This window comes from Hippocampus guttulatus, chromosome 1 (assembly GCF_054856545.1).
Source record: "Hippocampus guttulatus isolate MCC_2025c chromosome 1, RoL_Hgut_1.0, whole genome shotgun sequence".
NCBI lineage: Eukaryota > Metazoa > Chordata > Actinopteri > Syngnathiformes > Syngnathidae > Hippocampus > Hippocampus guttulatus.
The window spans coordinates 34,834,652-34,857,513 of record NC_141261.1 but is presented as its reverse complement, the minus strand read 5'-3'; the positions used below and the strand labels follow the sequence as shown (position 1 = coordinate 34,857,513).

The window sequence follows — 22,862 nt, the reverse complement described above, 5'->3', positions numbered from 1 at the left end:
GTTCATTCTCTTGTCACTGGCCAACACTGGACAGAGAAAGAGAGAGGTAGGGTAGAAGGACAAGTGAGAGAGAGAGAGAGAGAGAGAGAGACCCATGGGGGAGGGGAGTGCTCACTCTCTTGTCACTGGCCAACCCAGGAGAGAGAGAAAGAGAGAGGTAGGGTAGAAGGACAAGCGAGAGAGAGAGACAGAGAGAGGAAGTGTGTGGAGTCTCGAGTTCTGTCCCATACGTGGACTAAAAGCAAAGCAGTGCGCACACACAGTGGCCTGATCCAATCTGCTGTCGGGATTAACCAAGCTCTGCTTTCAGATGGGATGGAGGACATGCAGGCATGAAGAGGTAAAGCAACACGCCTTCTTGACCTCTCCCTCTTGCTCTCTGTAATGATTTGCTCCCGTGACTTTACAAGTCACGCAGGCTAGCCGCTAGAGAAAAGAAGGAAAAGAGGGGAGAAAAGAAGGAAGGAGGCAAATGAAGGAAGGAATCAGGCGCTGACAAACTTGCGTGCACGGACAATGCTGTTTGTGTTTGAAATGGAAGTTGTCGTTTGTTTTTGTGGGCTGTCTAGTTCACGTTGGACTGTCAAATAGCTGCGCTCATTTCATCATTTCACTTTCATGTTCATGACATATGAGTGAATGTACACGGGCAAGTGCCTTGTTGCATGTATAGTTTGTATGTACTGTATTTGTAGGGTGGTCATGTGCAAACATCACGAATGGTCCACATTGCCATGAGTTCAACATTCTTATCTGGAAGGACATGCTTGCGGGAAAGAATTAATATGAAGAACGTTTTGGAATATTTTACTCAATATAACAGCCTGCCTTCAAATGTCTCCTATTGCAAAGTCTACCCATTTAGTCGATGTGCAAAGTCTTAAATCAGGGTAAAATAATAGAAAGAGCAGGAGTAAAATGATGAAACAAATATAATTTACAGAATTCAATTTTGACTCATTGAAGAAAGACATTTCTTCAGTTGAAAAATGAGTGAACATTTAGACTCTGAAAATATTGTGCATTGCAGCAGAGGCCAACTTGTTTGGTGTGCAAAGAATGCTGTCTTTCTTGGCCCAGCGCACAGAGCAGTGGTATGCAGGAGTCCCTTTTTGTGAGGCAGATTTGAGAAAGCCTTCTTTTGAGGGTGCACGCAGCTTCACAATCAGCTTGCTTGACTATAGTGAGCCCCCTTGTGTGCGTCCGTTTGTGCTTTGTTTTTGCTCTACCGACAGGACACTGGTGTTTCTCTGTCACTCTGTCACGCAGCAAATCGGGTGTTGAGTTTTGCTGTTCATTGTCATGTGGCTTTTCAAACGTCGTCAACTCCGTCCTTCTCTAGCAGGGCTGTCGCGTCATCCGTGCGAGCACTTGACAGCGATGGACACCAAGCCAACAGACGCTAACCGTGGCCGGCATTCCCACAACCACATTCCTCTTCACTAAGACCAGCTCCACAGAATGCTGAGTCCCATTGCCCCCTGTAGTGAGTATGCACCTTTTCTTTCTCCCTCACCATTTCAACCGGCCGAGTCAGGATTTAGTTGGACTTTGAGCCCTAACCCCCCCCCCCCCCCCCCCGCCGCCCACCTACCCACGAACTCTGCAATTCCAAAAGCAAACTGCCAGACAAGAAAAGATACATGGAGGCATTTCCCCAGGCGTGACCTCGATTTTTCATTGCATTCAGAAGAAGGCGGAGGATGGTTTTTAGCAGCCAAAACTCCTTTTGCTTCTTCGGACTTTGCACCACACGCACACAACACACACACACAAACACACACACGCACACACTGCGCTCTTTTTTCTTCTCAATGCTGACCTAATAACTGACATGTCCATTTTTGGCCTCGCCCCCGACCTCCTCATTTCCACCCCTCCAACCCCCCCCCCCCCCACCACCACCACTGGGCGTCATCTGAGTCGAAAACAGCATTGTTTGGCAGCCAGCATGGTGCTGCCTCAGCCTCCGCCGCTCCTCTTCTCCTTTAACTCACCTCAAAGGCGCTTTATCAGCATGACAGTTACAAGACAAGAGGGAAAAATCTAACACAAGGGGTTATTTTCAAAGATTTACCCTCTCAATAAATGTGACCAGATTGAGCGTTCTTTGCATTAAAAAGGAATGCCTAAGCAATATTGCGGCGTGTGTGTGGGTGTGCAACTTCTACCAAGAAAAATGCACGCTTGCCCCTGAAACAATTACGATAGTTCGTCAAAATTTCTCGAGGTTAGCAAAGCTCATAATGAGCCTGAAAACATCTGTTTGCCGTGGAAAAGTGGATGCATGCTTGTGCTGCTTCCCGTCAAGGCATTTTACTGGTTGTTCCATTAGCTCCTTGCAGCCTTTTAGACCAATTGACCCAAGACACTCCCTCGTGCTGAAGTGGACGCCAAGAAAAAGAATGTCACAAATGCAGGCGGAATTGCCTGCCGTGTTAGAAGACGCATTTCCTTATTGGGAACCTTCTGTTGTACTTCCTGCTAGTTTTTTGTTGTTGTCCAACTGCACCTTTGTTTTTTTAATAACTGTATCAAGCAGCGCCATAGCGCCTCTGCGGGGTGGGAATCGTTGCAGAACTGCCGCACGTGTGTGACAGAACACGCACAGCGGTGTTAGATAGTCGCACTATTTACTCACACGCCAGTGGCACACAAACGCAGCGCTGCGCTCGCTGATGACACTGCAACACGCCGTCTTGGGCCAAAAAGACCGCAGTTGGGATTTTGCTAGCACAAATCGGACTGGGAGGGACTTGTGAAGAGTCTCACCTCAATGATGGAAATCCCTATTTGGGAATATTGAGCTTTCTTGTTTTTCTTGTTCTTCAAACTCATCTTTGCTCCTGCAGTGCTGCCGACGCAGTTGTTATTCTCGCGTGCGCTTGCAGTCCTGCTGGTCTGCGGCCACAGGACTTCAAGCTGTTGAGAGAAGGCTGAGAAGAAACTCGAGAGAGATTCCGGCGGGCATAGATACTCCTGGAGGGATTTGGTGCAAAGAATCTGTAATCTGTACTTCAAACAAACTCTTAAATCAGTCCCAGGCCACCAACCCGTGAGTGCCCTCACTCTTGTTGCTCGGGGCCCCTGGTGGTGTAGCGAGGCCTTTTCTTTTAAGAGCGCGCACGGGACAAACCGATCGGTTGTACAGTGCTGGCAGTTTTTATAACCCTCCTCTGCCTGACATCACTACCTTCTCCCTTGCGCTCTCGTTTTTATGTGTTGCGGTGAGTGTTTTTTTTTTCTGACTGGAGTGGCTTGCATTGAAGAAAGAAGCAGAAGATCTCACGCTGTACGGTCACGCCGGCGGCCATCACCATTGTGGGGCCGTGCGGCATGAGTGTTTGGTGGCGGGGCATGTGGGGGCCCTTGAGTAAACATATTAGTGTGGGTTGTGAGTGGGCTCTAATTAGCCTCGAGTCTGCGTGCATGTGCGCGCATGCGAGTGTGCGCGCGGGCTCACAAAAATAAGAGGTTAGGTCGTCCAGCGGCCCTCTGCTCCCGCATTCGAAGGGTTCATCAGCTCATTAAGGAGACCCCTGCTCCTGTGAAGGGCCCAATTAAGAAGGCTCATTTGGAAAGCAACACTTTACTGGATTCCTGAGGCAGCAGTTTTCACAGCGTTCACGCTGCCGCAGCTAATTAGTAGTTGACCGCGCTTGAGAAATAACGCCCTTGGATCATTGCGCTATCAAGTGTTTGTTTTGCAGCGGTCAGAGGAACAAACCGTGTTTGTTTGTATCAACAAGAAACGGCTTCGGTGCAGGGTTGATGAAATGGGATCAGACAGGAGCCGAACATCGAACATGTTCAGCGGGCAGGAGATTTGGTGAGCGAGACAGATGGAAGGAGAGATTGGTCATCGCGGGGCTCGAAGACAGCTGCTCTTTGATATATTAGTGGACACAATGAGCCGGCAGTCACACAGAATAAGGACCCTGTTTTTCTTGAAGGGGAGGGGGCAGCGGACAGGCTGCTGCCGTTTGTGAACGTGTGTCAGCAGGCGAGGGGGATGGGGAGTTGTTTCTAAAATTACAAGCATGAAGTAACGCATCCAGCAATTATTCGGCAGGCTTTCTCGTTTTGGAAAGAGCTGTAAATCGAGCGTGCTTGCAGATGGGAAGTTTTCTTTTTTCTCTCTCTCTCTTTTTACTGCACCGCCATTAGCAATTCTAAACAGGTTTGCGAATTAATCAATGTTTAGCAAATGCTGACGCCCCACCCCAAATACTCGGCATAACAACAAAAACTTTTCACAAGACATGACAATTTAAACTGGAGAGGATTTAAGCACAGCTTCGTTTCTGTAGTGTATTGTCATATTACATTGAATATCTCACTTGAATAACATGATGGCACAATCCTCATTTTGATTACCGTCTGGGTTGTCCTTGAAAGACTTACTTTAGATTTTACTCAAAATAAAGGTGTCAAGTATCCTGAAATAAAAAATACATACTTAATCCGAAAACCCACCCTTCAAAGGTTTTAAAAATGACACAATGTACAGCAGGGGTGCCCAATAAGTTGATCGCGAGGGATGTAGGGGGAAATGGAAAAAAAAAAAAGATTTGTGTGTCTGTGTGCATGTTATTAATCTTAGATATTTTTGTGTCAGTGTATTACGCCCCCAAAGCATCCAATCAGTTTCACTTTCACCCAAAAAGTATTTCAAAGGGAAACTAATAAAATAAAAAAAAGGCCGTCACCTTTAATTTACGGTGGCAGGTTTGTTTCATGTAAAATTCACAGACGGCACAGGCAGAGAATGGGAATCTGGAGCGCCGTAGGAAACATTTTAAAATGGAACACAAATGTACGACAGTTTCTGCACTTAAGACGCTGCAAAAACGTGTCCCATGCCTCCACGTCAGGTCTCCACTTGGCAGTGATTTCATCAGCACAAACTCACAAATTCTTGTATCTACTTTATTTTTCTGGTTTGTTCATGTTAGGGTCTGATATGGCTGTTGCTCATCATGGCATTTGTGTGTGTATGTGTGCGTGCATGCGTGTGCATGGGTGCAGGTGCGTGAACGGGTCGATTGTGGGAGGTTGTTTGCTTGAAAACTAGATCTTTGGTAAAAAAGAAAAAAAAGTTTGGACACCCCTATGGTAGAGAATTTGCCGAGTTGTACCTGTAATTCACTGTACAAAGGTTTCATATTTTATGTCAATTTTTATTTTATCCCACGCTAAAAAGCACCATTTTATGTTGCAAGTGGAACGGGCAAACAAACATCATGGCGAGGTAAAGAAAGTACATCGGTCATTACAATAATTTGGTGGAATTCAACAGCCACATAAAAGCCATGGTTTGTCTAAGTTCACCCATAAGGCCATGTACAATACAGTATTTGTACTGTGCTGTGTACTCAGTGGCGGGCAGTGAGTTTCGGACCTGCGTCTTCAGCCGGTATTTAGTGACCTCATCCACTTCTTTATAATACCATCACGTAACAAAATAACAAACCACAACAACAAAAAATGGCTACATTGTTGCAAAACTGTTAAAAAAAACAAATTTGCAGAATCACGATTAACAACAGTCTCCCTCCCAACCCTCCACGACTGCCTGCGCGGAGCGCAAATTGGGCTTTTGATGATGTATACATCGGTTGTGTACGAATGAGCATACTGTAGCTGCATCGCATACGGATCTGATATACATCCACATACGAAAGAGGCCAATGTAAAAAGAAAACACGATTACATTTTTAAGATATCCTTTATTTGTCCCGCAATGGGGAAATTTATTTTCTTCCAATACATCACCTCGACATCATCATATATACAGTGTGTATGTGTGTGTGTGTGTGTGTGTTATATATATATACAGTATATTTTTTACTTCTAGATAGATAAGAGAGAGAGAGAGAGAGAGACACACACACACACTCGCACACACACACACACACAGCACATTATGGCCCCCACATCCCAGTTGCCTTCTTCCCCAAACTCTGTGTTGCGGACACCCACATCTCGGGCAGTTGACAAGCTCCGCCATTCATTCATGCAGCTGTAGCAGGGCGAATGCTAATTCTGTCCAGCTATAGAGGCAAGTCTGCATCATGGTTCAAGTGGCATGTTCAAGTGTGACAATTTTGGATATGCAGCTGTGCGACAAGCCCCGAAGATTGGCTTGACGGAATTTCAAAGTTGGACTTTGAAATCCAGCATGCCCATACGAGCCTCTTGCGAGGATATGCGGTGCAGAAAAGGGATAGGAGGATGGATGCCCTTTGAAAAACTCAGAGCACCAACCCCCCGGCCAAATGTGGAAGTTGAGTGCAGCTCATTTTCGGACAGGCAGTGGAGGCCTGGAGGTGGACTTGAAAAAAAAGGCAAGTAAAGCTAACCCTTACAGATTTTTATTTAATACGAACAGTTCATCTTTCAAAAAGGCTCTTAGAATGCATTGTGTTCATATCCTGGGGATTTGTCAAGGAAAGCAAATCTGGCATGTATCCTTGTGATATTCTCAAAGGTTGAAGTGGGCATGAATTGTGACGTCCACATAAATTTTAGTCTGTTCATTTCCTTCATGTTCTATTTTTTTCTGTCAACCATCCTTAAAAAAGGTTGCTTGCAAAGATGCATTGGTTGGTGAAGCCCAAAGGCTGAGAGCGTTGCTATTTCTGAGGAGTTGTCACGCATCATAGGACACACCGCGTGTGTGAGTAATACATGCATTCACACAACATATGGAAGGAATTCCTGTGCCACTTTTTGTATAAACAGAGCTAATCAAAAATGGTTGGCATAGCAAAGTGCGCAAACACCCCAAGACAATTTCCCAGCATCTCCACCTGCCACGCGGTGAAATGCAGCAGGCCTCTCTGATTGGTCTTTGTATGATGGGCCAGCGAGTGGCAGTGGGAGGGGCGAGTGGCAGTGGGCAGGTCCCAGCCCAGTGAGAATGTCCTCTTTGATATTAGTGTCATAAATCACAGTGACGTTGTGAACAGAGGAATTGAGAGGCCTCCTGACGGGACAACAAATCAAGATAACTAACCGATCCAGAACGGATTTTCGAGTACGATTGCCTTTCGCGCCGCAGCCCAAACTCCAGCTCTTTATTTTATGTTGGAGATGGTTAAAGAAACAGATGATTTGCGTGTATATACAGTATTTAGGGGATCCATTGGCATTCTCTTGCCTTCTCTCTCCTCGCTGCCTGACATTCACCCTCATGACAGCTCTGTGCGAGATATTGAGCCTTTGAGAGAGCACCTTGCCTTCTGACACAGTGTCACAATTGCAAACAATTTCGGATGAGTATTTGGAACTGAGTGTTGGTGCTTGACATCTAAGTGGATTTAGGTGTGACAGGAGAAGTGAAATGGATGCTACAGCTCCTTGTTTACTTTCAAACTTAGCTTGTAGCAGACTCCGCTTTCATTTATAATTGCATCTAACAAAAAGGTGTATGTCAGAATAGTTGTTACTGGTTTTATGTGATTTCATGTTCAATGTTCTATAAAGCTCTTTTGTTACCGCTGCAGCTGTTGTGAAAGCACTACATAAATAAACTTAGTTAAAAGATAAATAAGTTAGCCAGACAGTTCCTTTAGCAACAAATGTGTATGAAGCAACTCATGCAGACGTGCTTCTCAAAAAAGCCTGAAAGTTTAGCGACGCATATCCTCCGAAGTACACTCACTTCTGATTAGGTCTTATTTGGAGGGAAAGGATTAAAACTACAGGTTAGATTAAATAATTCACCCTGACATAACATAACATCAAAGAAGAACATACCTGATGTGAGACATTTTAATGAAGTTAAAAATTGAAAGACAGGCTAATCTCCTGTCGCGGGGGCAGCATCTTTAGCAGGGAAGCCCAGACTTCCCTCCCCCCAGCCACTTCTTCCAGCACTTCCCGTGAAATCCCGAGGCGTTCCCAGGCCAGCTAGGAGACATAGTCTCTCCAGCGTGTCCTGGGTCATCCCCGGGGCCTCATGCCGGTGGGACATGTCTGGAACACCTCACCAGGGAGGCATCCAGGAGGCATCCTAATCAGATGCCCGAGCCACCTCATCTGGCTCCTCTCAACGTGGAGGAGAAGCGGCTCGACTCTGAGCCCCTCCCGGGTGACCGAGCTTCTCACCTTATCTCTAAGGGAGAGCCCGGACACCCTGCACTCATTTCGGCAGCTCCGGGATTTCATTCTTTTGGATTTTACTGGCATTAATTGATGGTTCGTGCTTTATGTTCGAAAACTTTGACCAATCGCCACCAAATTTAATGTGCACATCTCTACCTATGCCCAAATCAATGGCTGAAAATAACAAAACAATCACAGCAGTATTTGAGATTTAATGGACATTCCGGGAGCTGGAGCCGAGCTAGCCGAGCTAAGTTTGCCAAACGGCAGACGATATCTTGACTGTCACCAATCACTCATAAAGAGACAGACAACCATTCAAGCTAACATCCACACTGTCACTGAATCCACGCTGCCTACAGCAAAGTCTCGGTACTACTACGACCACTGCTACACCAGTGACTCACAGCCGTAATACGGAGAGTTAATGCTTTAATTGGATCATACCAGAGAACGATAAGGTACGTTGTGTGTTTTGTCATGCTGTGAGACTCCAAGGAGACATTGATTTGGAAGCTTGTATTACCTGCCAAGTTTCGCTTGTAGCCTTTCTGTCTCTATTCATACGCAGTGTTGTCGCAGCTTGATGCACCAGGCGGCCATGTGAAAAATGGCACCTGTGACACTTGGTCCACTTTCACCTTGTCCCTCGAATGTAAAGAAGAGGATGACTGACTGTAAAATCAACAAAGAGTTGAGAGTGTGCTCGCTACCCTTTGGCACAGTGGTCCCCAAGCATTTTTGTGTCACGGACCAGTTGAGACCAGTACATGCTGTTCACGGACCAGTAATCATTTTCTTTTTTCATTGCTTTTAAATTGCCAATTTTAAAGCACTGGTACTGACAACAAAGACATTTATCGAGTAAAGATGTTATGAACATTTTTTTTCCTTCCTCTCAGTTTTTTTCATTCCTCTCAAATAGTTTTATTCAATAGTACAACAAATGTAGAATGATATTAAACAACAGTTAACTACTAATAAATGGACCAATCAGGGATAAAGAGACCTTATACTGTAAAGATAATCATTTTAAAGTTATTATCCAACATGCGGTGTTTGCATCATTGCTATTTGCAAACGTGACTGATCTAAAGATGACACGATTGATTGCGGCTTTCATTCGGCTAGTTATTAGTTATATTATCAAGACTCAATGCAGCTCCGCTTACCTTTTGGCTTGGACATGACAGCAGGGGCAGTGAACCCATAGGGATGTGAGGGTTTCTGCATTGTTTTTCACATAGCAAAGTCCGATGGTTGAGCTGTTGTGATCGCTGGAAATTAGTGCAGAAGGGCAAGCGCACACATTTTCAAAAACAGGAAACAATTTTATGGTAAATTGTAGAAATGTCGAAAAAGAGGAGTGTGCAGAGGAGAGGACCCAGGTTGCTGGATGATTTAGAGAGATTGTGCAAAGACGAATGCTTGAACATCACTCTTGCTGTCGTCTGCCATCTTGTGAACCATTACGGGAGAGGATTTGCTGCTGTTTTTTTGGGCGAAAAAGGGCTGCACAAAATACTAATATCAGAGGGGCTAATAATTGAGTCTGTCACTGTCGTAAGAACGTGTTCTTGTGTGAAAGATTTTCACGAAGAATTCGATGATTTAAAATGTCGTCACTCAGTCATGGAATCCTTTTATTTACTTGTGGTGTTTAAAATGCAATTACTGTACATTGTTAGTTTCGAACAATACAGCAACCAACCCAGGCACTCAAGAGTTAATTTAGGTGACGCACAGCGTGTACTGGTACATCAAAGCTCTGCTGGGGCGGGAACGTTGATTTCAAAGAACTCACCTTGCTGCTCTTCACTTATTGTTTTGTGTATATTAATTGCAATTTAGTCTTCTTTCTTTTTGACTTGAAATTAAGAGTTAAAAGTAATTATTCCTTTGGATATAATTATATTCAATGTGAATTTTTGGAACTTAAAAACGCATGCTGCACACTCTTGTTTGATTGTTTTGCAGCATATTCTAACACACCAAATGCATTTTCACTGCTGACGAAAGTCATTCTTCACCCTGAAAAAAAAGAAAATATTAACATCAAATTTAAGCTGAACATCATTTTTTTTTTTTTTAACAGAGCTCCTAAAGCGGGGGTGTCAAACTCATTTTAGTCCCGGGCCAATTTGGAGTTAGATCTCCCCTTGGAGCTCCGTTATGATAGTGAAACCACAAATTACTTGTACACAACAAATTCGTAGATTACTCGTTTTGAAATCAGTCAAGTCGATGAAAATAGTTTGCTCGGAAACAAAATTATTGCAAAATCTCAACAACGTTATTTATTACACATGACAATTTGACATTTAGGTACCGATCTCAGCAAATTGACACATGTGATTTGCTTTTGCGGGCCACCTAAATTGACCGGGCGAGCCGGATCTGGCCCCCTGGCCTTGAGTTTGCCCTAAAGCAGGGGTGTCAAACTCATTTCACATTGTGGGCCACATACGGCCTCGGTTGATGTCAAGTGGGCGGGACCATTAAAATTACACCATACTGTGCTATAAATAACCAAAATAATGTCTTTCCTTTGTTTTGGTATAAAGAAGCACAGGAAAATTAGGAAAATGTTGACATTTAACGAACATATATTTTACAAAACATTTCATGAAGCACCTGAGATTTCCTGAGACAAATGTGCAATTTACTTTTATCATTCACATATATGCATTGCAACTGATCCCACTGATTGTACAAAGGCACAAAACTAACAAGTACTTGATATTGAAGCTTGTCTATTCAAAATTTGTCATCATTTGAGTGAGAATTGGCTGTAATTAGATTATGAAATGTCATATTTTTTCAGAACACCCTCTATCTACCTATCTAACAATCTAGCTAGCTAGCTAGTAGCTAGCTCTCTCCTCTCTCTCTCTCTGTATATATGTGCGTGTATGTATATATATATACAGTATATGTATATGAATTAGAAGCTGCAACAGCAACCAAATATGAGGAGGCATGCACACAACTGAGTGTGTGATGGAGTTGAGATGTCAGTCGCTTGCTATTGATGATGGGTGGAGAAGAGGTTGAGGTGGCTGAAGTGATGCTTAATCCCGAGAGGAGCCTCTGATTGGATTGATCCACAGCCCCCTTACATTTCCAATTAGAAAAGTTTAATAGTGTGCCCTCCCATACAGCTTGCGACCTGCGTGTCTGTTTTGCTCCTTGGGTCAGGAAAAAGCAAAGTGCCATGAGAGGTAGAAGGAGATGGGAACCTCTTGGGAGCAGTGAAACAGAACCAGAGCCCTCCATCGCCGGGCTTCCTGCCAAGATGTTTCACCTCACCGGCAATACCTTCTTATAGGAAAACAGGAGAACTAAAAAAAAAACAGCTACTTGAGTTTCTCCCACAAGAGCAAACAGTGTCAGTCAGTATGTTTACATTGACTTTAAAAATCGGGGAAAAAAAGGCTTTACAAATTAAAATCGAAGCCACACTTTTAAAATACACCAATACTAATTAATCAGTTGAGTCAAACTTTATTCGGATATTTTAAGTAACACTATGACTCCATTTCTTGTCAATGTGGCCCAATGTATTGTGTTGATGCACTCCAGGACCATTTGACAAGTTCTTTTCCTTTGCCTTAGCGATGTGGAAAGAGCTGCGCTTCACCCCTCGACTTGTATCAGTCAGCAAATCACTCTTCATTTTTGACAAATACGCAGCCCCAACAAGCTGAAAGGAGCATCCTCACCTCTGACCATTCAGAAGCAGAAATATGTTGTTTAGCAGTCTTACCTAAAGTATCTGGTCTTCATCAAGAGAGAATACATTTAAATCATGACATTGTTGGTCAATTTCTCTCACCTAACCTGCAGGCATGTATAAAACCGCGACAGATAATGCACCCCAATTCAACACCATGTGTCAGACAACATATTAACAACAAAATCATGCGTTTTAATGTCTGCTTGTCAATCAAAAGTTATTTCACACCGCAAACAACTTCAGGTTGTACTTTTCCCCATTAAAAAAACCCAAAACATGTCTTCTATTATCTGTCAGTTTGCAGCATATTTGAAGAAGTAATTTTCTTTTAACGAGTGCTTGCATTTTCCAAATATGAGATTGGAAAGGGTCTTGTCTGCAAGCCACGCACAATGACTCCACCATAGCTTAAAGACCTTCTCAAGTGGGGCGCTCCATGCTGGCACGTAGAGTAAAATGCTCTCCATGCAACTGGCAAAAATAGTTCTGTAGGACTTTTAAAATGTAGCTGTGATCAATTTATTGAACTAAATACATTTCATTTTTCATAATGACAATTTTTAAATTCAATTTGTTTTTTCTGAAAACAACATTTATCCCATGTATTGTCCTTTTTTTGTCAAGTCAAGTCATGAAAACAGTGACTCAAGTCGACTCGAGTCCTCATCTTTGCTATACGACGTGCTTCGCTTTTACAGTACCTGCTACGGTTACCAGTGGGGCGATGTAATTCGGAACTAGCAGGATCAATGTCCATTTACTCAGAAAAAAGAGGGATTGGCACTGAACGTTAATAAACTGACAGCGGACAACAATGAAGGTGTGCAACAGCAGCATTCTGTCAGCAGGCATCACTGTTGTGAAAACAGACTCCCTCACCTCGAGCTCCAGTACAGTAAGTGTTTCATTTCATGTCTAATGAGCAAACGTGAGGCAGGAGGAGTAATGGTATTGTGGGACCATTGTGGGCAAGCAGCCAGCCTAGCCTAGTTGCTTCTGTGTTTCCTTCTTTTCCGCGGCCTCTCAAACCGCTTCCCGTGCATCCTCTTCAGATGTAATACAGCAAACGACGCAAAAGTGGGACTTAATAGAGCAGTGTACTGTAAGATGTACAGGCTGAATTTACTGTCAGTCACGCTATTCATTTGTGTATGTAAACGTCGTCACTTTCTTGAGGCCACATTCCAGAAACCATAAGCTGAAGGCCCTGGGTCTAGTTTGAACTGCAGGCCCTCCACAAGCCTGACTTTGGCCAAAGTGAGTTGCGTCTTCATCACGCACGCCAACAAAAGGATGCAGCTCACGCTGCTCCCTCGATAAATCCCAGGCTCGCACAAAAGCTCTCTGTGGACTGCTGCTGAATAGATTAATAAGATTTCCATAATTAGAAAGGCCTCCGACAATAGGATCCTTCAGCCTTTGTCTCAGGGCCAACGCGATTGTCCAAGCCGCGCGCGCCTGCTGGATGCTCGTCTGCCACAATGGCCGCACAGACAGTAAGGCAGTCCACAGAGGAACATCTGTCCCCCTTGGGACCTTGAGACACTCATGCATGCAGTGGGAAGTTTTAATGTGCATGTCCTCAAGCTTTTTATCAATTTCCTTGCAGCCATCTGAGGTCACTGGTCAGCAGAAAGAGCCGTGTGTTCAAATGTTTATTTAAAGCCAGTCACAAAAACTTCAGCAGTGCGTCCGTTCAGTGAGTAAAATTTTGCAATTATATTATTGGGCGTTTGATTGCTATTGTTTGTTAAATGCAGCTTCTCTTCTATCCCGAGTAGCATTGACAGAAGTGCGCCATTAGGGATGCGTGTCGCATGCAAATGTGTTTGTAGCATCTAAAAGTACACAACTAGTCATGAAAAAAAAAACACATGGATATCACCTTTTGAAACATAAATATACAGTTCACATCTTCTTAAATGACATTTCACACCATTTTATGAGTGGATTTATGTGTTCACAGTAAGGAGGAATCTGACAACTGCATGTATGAAATGTAGAAAGTACAAGTAAATTTCTAAAGCGATGAAAGCTACACATTTATCTCTTCAATGATTGTTTTTTTTAACATCCGGTTTTATCAGTTGATTTTGACAGTGAAATAAGGTGCACGTGTGCGTCCCAAATGAAATGACTGTGCCTAGCTTTGCTAAAAAAAAAGACATTTTTGCAACCTTTTGAGCCCCATGCGTCACTGCCCAGTCAATACAGTTCATCTACCATGCAAATTCAAAACTAATTTTTTTTAAAAATCATAAAAATGGCCCGCAGATGAAGTTTTATCCTATTTTTTTCAGTGCACTTGATACCCACAGATATTTGTATTGTTATTATATTTATTCATCTTAACGTCTTGCAGCAACCTTGTCGAAGCAACGCTACACCACATGTTTTTAGTACTTGCCTTTAATGATGTTTGAAATCAATTTGCAACATACATTTTTTTAGAAAATCCCTTGTAAATTAATGTGTTTCTTAAAGGCGGTCTCGTAACACTGGTTTAAAATAGAACACCTCATGTTGCAGCCCGAGCCAAGGGCCTGATTTAGAGAATTGTAATCCCGGCTTCCGCAGTGAATCCATCTACACCACAGCGCCACCGTGTAGATTTGAGTTTTTGGATTCTTCATGCTCTAGACGTGACTCCATGTGACATCGAATGCAGCTCATGCATAACAAACTAAAGTATACATCTATGATTCTCCTTTTGAACAGTTCCTGAGGTGCATGTGGGCTGCTGTCTAGCACTCCCGTCGGTGGGGGGAAGGGGTTGGGGGTGTCGGGGATTTATTGTGAAAGAAGTTCATTCTGCAATGGCAGTACGCTGATGATGGAGAGGACAGCAGTTAGCCTGCCCCAATGAGTCCTCTAAAGCCAGCTTCGGCCCGCTTAGAGAGGACGTAGCCTGCTGTCGACTTTCCCCTCCTTTCCACTCGCCCTCCTTCCATGCCTCCCTCCTTGCTGCAGGTTTTATGAGCTCCCCTGGGCTCTCATCCATCTCTGTCACACACGGGCCCTATTATTGGGGCAGCACACAAACAGGTCAGGCTGCAGATGGGAAGGCCCTGCAGGACATATATGCTTTCCGCAGCCCGGACAGAGTTGCGATTCAGTCCACAAACGTGGATGCTCAATGGAGTGTCTCAGGCTTGATGAGTGTGAGAAGCGGTTCTGGTGAGTCTCGGCCATGGCGGGTGTTGGAGACGAAAGCTTAAGGGAAGTACTCGAACTAGTTTGGCCATTGGGAATTTGAGGCAGTGGATTTGAATATCAAGGACGTGATAATCCCACAGCCATCTGGTCGCCTTGTCTCATCAGACTGAATAAATAACGTGCGTAATCTGAAAACACAGACATACAGAGGTTTTGAAAAAGACTAAGGAGGAGCCCAAAGCTGAACAGTGAGCGGAACCTCCGGCTGCAGATGTCGATATTTGATTTAGACGGCATTAAGAAGCCTGGCTCCACAAGCACAGACAGCCATGAATAATGAATCATCATGAAAAGCAGTAAGGCCAGCGATGGTGGCGCAGCAGTTTTTTTTTTTTTGTAGCTCTCTCTCTCTCAATTGCTTTCTGACTCCTCTCCTCCTCGGGCTGATTCGTAACAGTTCAATAATGCCAAGTTGTTTGTGGAATGTCAAGGTAGCGCCACAGCATGAGGTAGCATGAGTCTTTATGTTGTGATAACACTTGAAAGTGGTGGCGCACACAATGAGTGCAGTTAGATTGGTTATTTGGAAATAGCAGTTTGATTTATTTGCAAGGCACACAGGTACGCTTGCGACCCCCTCCTTTACTATGCCATGATTTTTTTTCGGAAAATTACGCACTTGCAGTGGGTTCTATTGATTAAACAAATCTACTTTCCAGTCAGGCCAATGTCCTTCTGCCAAAAGAACACGCATTCCATTTTTCCAATGTTCCATTGCAAACTGTGCTGATGAATAGCACTCTATGCTGCACTTCTAAACTCGCCCCCCCCCCCCGACCCCCGCGCCCTACTCCCAATCTGTCTTTCGCACTCTCTCTACACCGCTGTCCACCACCCAACCCCTCCCTCTGTCCAGCCGGCCAAGGGGCCTGTACAGCTCTTGTGTATGCTGGGTGGGTGGGTGAATGTATTGGTGGGTGGTAAAGGGGGTGCAGGGCGGAGAGAGGAGCCAGTCAACACAACATGAAGATCACTATAACCGGGAGGCCAAGATGCCGGCAGCATAAATGAAATGAATGGGAACTTATCGGTGCTCCAACAAACCGTATGCTGGGAAAATAGCACAGCACACATGCATCCTGCAAATCTGCTTTCACCTCTTCCCCATTACACTTCCATATTTCTCGCTGCAGCATCCTCTCCTTCTCTGATCAAAGCGAGCAAATTCTGCTGGGACAGCGCAGGGCAATGGTGCTGCTAATGGCCAAAACAAATCATCAGTGCATCCTCATTAGCGCTGCAGCGACCTCGGAGTCGTTTCAGGCGAACTTTGGAGGGGTACACTGTGGATTGGTCGGCAGTCAATCACAGGGCACATTTAGGAAAACACACATTCACAGAGCTATGAACAATTCAGAGTCTTCAAATAATCTACAAAGTATGTTTTGGGAAAATGGGAGTAAACTGGAGTATTCAGAGTAAGACCACACAGAAAATGCCAGAATCAAAATTCAACCCAAAGGCCTCTTGACTCGGAGGCAAAGGTTTTTCTTCTCACTGTGCTGTAGAAGAAAAAAGACAAGGCACAAATGACTAGTAAACAGTGATGCCACAGTTTACTAAAAAAAAAGAAAAAGTAACGTTACTTCACTGATTACTTGCTTCAAAAAGTTACTCAGTTCCTTAAATGATGACTTGATTACTTGGTTTTGGTTGTCGCTTTCTGCTGAATGAGCGTTATTACCCACAACCCTGTTGAGCATAAAAATAAGATAAGATAAGATAAGATAAGATAAGATATCCTTTATTTGCCCCACAATGGGGAAATTACAATCAGAATTCAGAAAGGAAAAAAGGCTGGGTAGGGAGAGGGGAAAAAAAACCACGCTCGAACTATCCTCTTCCGAGGATAATTTAAGTCCAGGATAAAAAAAAAGACCCTAGCACAGAAATAAGCATATGACAGTTACAACAAGTCACAAGACATAACATGTAATAAGGGGGAGGATGAATGGGAAGGGGGGGGGGGGGGGGGGGTTGAGAGGGGTCTATGAAATAACAAATCTTTTTGACATACTGTACCTTATAAACAAAAACAAAAAAATAATCTTTTTTTTGGGTGGGGGGGATTTCACGTAACATAAACGGGCTACTTGGCGGCACGGTGATCAAGTGTTAGCTCGTCTGCCACAAAGAGCAGAGATCATGGATTTGATTCTGGGCTTTGGCCTTCCTGTGTGGGGTTTGCATGTTTTCTCCGTGCCTGCAAGGGTTTTCTCCAGGTACTCCAGTTTTCTCCTACATTCCAAAAACATACATGACAGGTTAATTGGTCACTCCGAATGGGTCCTCGGTGTGATTGTGAGCGGGCATGGTTTTTCGTCTATGTGTGCCCTGCGATTGGCTGGCAACCAGTTGAGCGTGTGCCCCGCCTACTGCCCGAAGACAACTGGGATAGGCTCCAGCACGCCCGCAATATTTCTGAGGATAAGCGGATCAGATAATGAATGGATGGATGGATGGATGAGACCTTTTCCTTTGTAAATTTCCCCAGTGTGGGACTAATAAAGGATATCTTATCTTATCTTATCTTTTTGTGTTGTGTGGGGATGGTCATACTTGCTACAATTCAAACAAACACACACTTTAAATGTGTCATGATTATAGTAGATTGTTTGTAGATATTTTCATTCATCTACATAATTGAAGGGCATAATCGAATTAGTCACAACTGGACTGCTCTGTTTGCTTTATACCAGATTACCATTAAAATGTTCAATTTGTTCGAAATGTTTCCCTAACTAGAAGGCAACAAAGCGTGTTTGTTGGGAATGATCCCTATTGTCACTTTCATAGAAGGAAAACATTGTTGAACACCATGACAACAACTGCTTTCTTTTTGTGTCAGGCTTATTAAAGATGCACTGGAACCCAGAGCATGCCCAGTCCCTCAGCCAGTGGCCTGAGCAACACCTGGACGTCTCCTCCACCACCTCCTCTCCGGCACACAAGTCGGAATTCTACTCTGGCCGTGGTCGGAGCTCCTACAATTACTCTTGGGCCAACGACGACATCTCCGCCCTCACGGCTTCCAATTTGTTGAAGCGCTACGCCGAGAAGTATTCCGGCGGAATGGATTCAGCGTACGAGCGGCCACCTGCTGTGGGCACCTACCCAGAGCCAGGTAGCTTTGGGGGCCTCAGCGGCCAGAAGACTGAACTGGAGCCCTGGCAATTGACACACAGCTCCGATGGCTCCTACTCCCTTGCTGCCCCTGGAGGCCATGACAACCTCTCCACTTCTAAGGCCGCTGTCACAAGCGCAGGCCCTGCTGGAATTAGCAGTGTGTCGGTGGTGAACAGCAACCTCTCAGACTCTGGCTACAGTGGCGGCAGCTCCTGCAGTGGCTCCAATGACTACCCTTCCAGCTACAGCGGCACCTATCTCTCAGCTGGATACTGTCCCCAACCCGGTGCAGCACTTCCTCCTGCCTCCCTTCATAAACTTCAATCCACCCCGAGTTATAGCTCGCCTGTCTACAGCTACCCCCACAGCACATACCCTCCCCAGAACAGCCTTGCCCCCAGCTATAACCACCCCTCTGCAACATACTTGCCTTCAGGTCTGCCAGCACCGACTCCTGTTGCCCCCAGGCCTGCGGTGGTTGGGGGCAGCTACAGTTACCAAACCACCCACATTGGCACATCGGAGTCTGGTGGGCCATTGAAAAGAAAAGCATTTCAGATGGCTGTAGAAGGCAATGAAGTTGGGGACAGCACTTGTTACAAGAAATACAGCTATGACCCACTGAAAGGTGGAGGAACCTCACCATACAGCGTGAGTGACAAAGCAGAGTGTCACAGAAACAGCTTCGGCAATTCAGCAAGCAGCACAGACCCACAAGAGTTTAAGCCCAGCAAGCCCTCCTCGCAGCCACTGGTAACTTCTCAGTATGGGCAAGCCGGGGAGTACAGTCCTCCTGCTGGAATGACAGGAGATAACGCCATGGAGGAGCAGGCTTTGACACAGCAGCAGCAACAGCGCTCTAAAGTCCACAAACGCTCTTCATTGTGTGGTCCAACTGTTGACACTCTGAAGAGTCCGGACCCACATGTGTTGGACCTTATCGACGAGAAGATTTTGGACTGCAGCCCAGCCCTAAGCTGGAGCGAGATAGCTGGCCTCAACCACGTCAAGGCTGCTTTGGAAGAGGACCTACTGTGGCCTGTGATGAGGCCCAGTCAAGTGATGCAGCCACCAAGAAGCATCCTGCTGTTTGGTCCCCGCAGCGGCGGTAAAACAACCTTGACACATTCTCTGGCCTCACAAATTGGAGCTTCCCTGTACCGACTGAGCGGCACCTTGTTGGCTTTAAAAGGGAAGGCCGAGGCGGAACACATTTTGGGGGCTGTGTTGCAGGTGGCAGGTGCAAGGCAGCCATCAGTAGTGTTGCTCAGCCAAGTGGAAACCATGGAGGAGGAGGGCCTGAGACAGATATTGCAACCCTTCTTGGAGAAGGCCCAGATGACCACGGGTTTGGTGATTGTCGTGTGCACCACCGGCAGACCAGATCTACTGCAAGATGCGCTCCATCGTAGCTTCGCTAAACGCTACCACGTGGGTCTGCCAGATGCGTGTATGCGCAGGGAGGTGCTGTTGCAAGCTCTTTCCCCTCAGGGTTACAGTCTGAGCGAGCGAGAGCTGAGCGCGGTGTTGCAGCGTACTGAAGGCTACTCTGTGTGGGAACTGCTGCAGCTCACTCAGCACGCTCTCTCCTCAGCATCAGCCCCCACTGGAACAATGCATGGCAAAGCCCCATCCTTCACAGACTTTGAGAATGCCTTCTGCAAGGTGCGCCCACACAGCACCACAAAAGAGCCAGACACTTGTATAGAGTGGAACAAGATGTATAGCCACTGAGGAGTGAGTCAGACGCTGTACTACAACCCACTGTTTGAATGTTTGGTTCTTTTTTTTTCTGATTGCAAAACATGTGCAGCCAAAAGAGCCAGCCAAGCCCCGACGTATGAGAAAGCTGATAACACAACATTCACTTTGCAGGCTTTGGTCAGCTATGAAGACCCATATTGTTCCTTTTTTCCCCCCAAAGAAAAGAAATGTGAACTGACCTTGATGAGTGGTGTAGCTCCTATTGGGAAAATCAGACAGCTATGTGGATAGTCTCAGAGATCCTGTTTAGCCTGAGTCCAGGACAAAATCAATGGTTTGTTTGCTAGGTGACATGGTCCAAGCTAATGGATAATCAGGGTTTGGAAAATCCTCCCGTTGTTCTGCTTCTCTCAGGATCCTATTTATTGGCAGTCCACTGACATTGCACACCGTCAAGCAAGTGTTCTTTGCTTTGGGATCAACAACATTCTTTGACCAAAAACACGACAAGCCAAATGTTCTATTGTTCTAATCAAACCGGATGGCCGAAGTCCCGAGGCTAGCTAGCTACTCGCCAAATACTCAACAGTTACACCGCCCAATGGAAAGTACTTCACACGTCTCTTCATTGACTTAACCTCGACACTCACACTTATATGAGATCAAAAATGTGCTTTATTTGGACTGGACTGCTGTCCTTAAATTTCATATCCACTGCAATGAATGGTGAGCACATTCCTCCTCAACTGCTGTGGTCCCACCTGCACACCGCATCTTTGTCTGTTACTTTTTGATGTCGTCTTGTTTGAAATGCTCAGGAAGATTGTCTTTACCTCAGAAATAAGAAATAAAGAATGTACAGTATGTAATCTTTGGGGTCTCAGTGGTGAGAAGCAAGGAGAAAGCCTCTTAAAAGGCACTACAGCTGGGCTTTTATCCTCCGGAGAGAAACTTGAATATGGTACAAGAGTCACATTGAATGTAATTCAGGTATTTCAAAGGATATTTGATGCCATAAATCCATTTATGATATATACATGTTATTGTCTTTTGTTTTAGCTTTTTGTCCTTTTATGTTTGTTGTAGGTGATTGTGGGATAATGATTGTCTTCAAGAAATACTAATGTCAGATACAGAACTTCATTTTTGTTGCACAAACTGCTTTTTGTTCAAGTTTACAATGAGAAAATGACATCATGCAGCTTTCAGAAAAGTCCAAAGTGAATCCAACACAACATAAATCATCACCCTTCACCGCAGTTATGCTTGCTTTCAGAGGGTCCGGTTTTCCATCCTTCTCTCCATTTTTAATAGCATTAGGGTTGTGGGTGAGCCAGTTGACTTTAACAACAGTTTACACACTAAAGGGAAAATGTGGACTTTTCTGTTAACTGAGATGATTTGGGGCAAGAAATGTGGGGTAAACCCCGGGCTGTTTTCCAGTCAATCGCCGAGCACAAACAGCCACTCCCACTCGCATTCACACCCGTGATTATTTTACAGGTCTTAACTGAAGAGGACTTGGTGAAAGATAAGGGGAACACCATGAACTGCTACATACAATGAATGGGCAAAAGTCTTGGGTCACGGTAACTAAACATTTATTGTTATCAGAATCAGCAGTCAATCATGGGCTGGATTAGATGAGCCATCCCCACTCCAATTCCCATCCTCTCACACCTCACCAACCTTCTCCATCCTCTGTCTAAAAATTTTGAGGCAATAGGGTTTTTTTTTCCTTTTTCATCAGGCACGCTTCGATGAGTTTCATGAGATAGAACACAAAAGCCCTGACCTCCCTGTCTGAGTGGAACCTTCTTCCATTTTCACTGCCTTACAATACATTCTACAGTGTTGTAGACATGTGTCCATATTCCACCGCCTCCTGATGAGAATTACTGGTATTACCCTTATTTTTCCCTTATTTTTCCATAATTTGTTGCTCTTTCTCTTGCAATGTCCTCCTCCTCCACAAGGTACAGTGGCCAAAATTGTTGGTACCTCCTCCCCTCTGTTAATGAAAGCTGATAAATAAATAAACAAATACTAACCAATAAAAATCTGATATTGCTTTTGAATCATGAAACATGACAGGGCGACTTACTGCAAGTTTGAAGACACACTAATTAGAGGACACACCTTGGTCGAACATGTCCCTACGGTGAAATTATTTTCAGTCTTTTCCGTGGGTTGGAGTTACTTTTGTCCAAGCCTGTTTCACAAGTTTCTTCCCCGCCCCCCCACCCCCACCCCCACTAATTCTGTTGTGCCACAGTCCAAAAGCAATGTCTTATTTTCTATGATCAATTTTCATCTTTATTATTTTCCCTTTCTTTTATCATCATTATTTTATCATCTTTTTTTCTTTCATTAATAGAGGGCTACCTACAATTTTATCTTTGTGTATCTTCTCCCCTGCACCCTCTGGCCCTTTGCCTTCCCTGAAAATACTGTGATTGAAGTCAGGCCAACGCATCAGGTCAATCACAGTGATCAGCTTGTATAGTGGCAAGTGATCACTCCAACAAAGTCTAATTTGTGATTAATGATGACATATTCACCAAGACTCATAGCAAGAGTAGTTTGTCCAACAAAAACCTTGTTTTCACTTTACACTTTTGTTTGCATCTGTAAAGTTGTTCTTGTATGATTTCTGTAACAATTTCTACCTCTTATTTCTTGCGGCATATTGTACATGAAAGTATTTATTTCATGTCTTTTGTTGATGTTGCTGATTTTTGGAATTGTTCATGTTCTTGAACTGTAATGGTCTACCTCAGAAAAAAAAAGACTGTATTTTAAAGAGAAGAGTATCACACAAATATTAAACAGAATTTGTCAATATTGCACACCACGTAATGCTTTGTTTATTTTTGTGATCATGAAACTGAGATTGTGCCATTGTGATGTATCATGTTGCGATCACTCGGCCTGCTAAAATGAACTTCACGAAAGGGTGAAGCAGATCACT

At 44.5% G+C, this 22,862-nt stretch overlaps 1 protein-coding gene across 2 annotated transcripts; it reads left to right on the top strand.

The window, feature by feature from the left end:
• Positions 1-155: 155 nt before the first annotated feature.
• Positions 156-22,740, top strand: fignl2 (fidgetin like 2). Of its 2 annotated transcripts, none has more exons than XM_086128080.1 (3): positions 156-340; positions 1,346-1,486; positions 17,910-22,740. In XM_086128080.1, the coding sequence occupies exons 2-3, from the start codon at positions 1,462-1,464 to the stop codon at positions 19,919-19,921; spliced, it is 2,037 nt and encodes a 678-aa protein (XP_085984206.1). In that variant the 5' UTR covers positions 156-340; positions 1,346-1,461; the 3' UTR covers positions 19,922-22,740. The 2 variants fall into 2 exon arrangements, with proteins under 2 accessions (XP_085984206.1, XP_085984215.1); XM_086128089.1 differs by having other exon boundaries at positions 1,343-1,486.
• The last annotated feature ends 122 nt before the right edge of the window (positions 22,741-22,862 follow it).

What these genes read in the sequence shown, in the direction of transcription:
- fignl2 (XM_086128080.1), top strand. Translation starts at nt 1,462, where the DNA reads ATGCTGAGTCCCATTGCCCCCTGTA. An exon ending in GAGTCCCATTGCCCCCTGTA is followed by an intron (nt 1,487 to 17,909) that starts GTGAGTATGCAC and finishes TTTTTGTGTCAG; the next exon opens with GCTTATTAAAGATGCACTGG.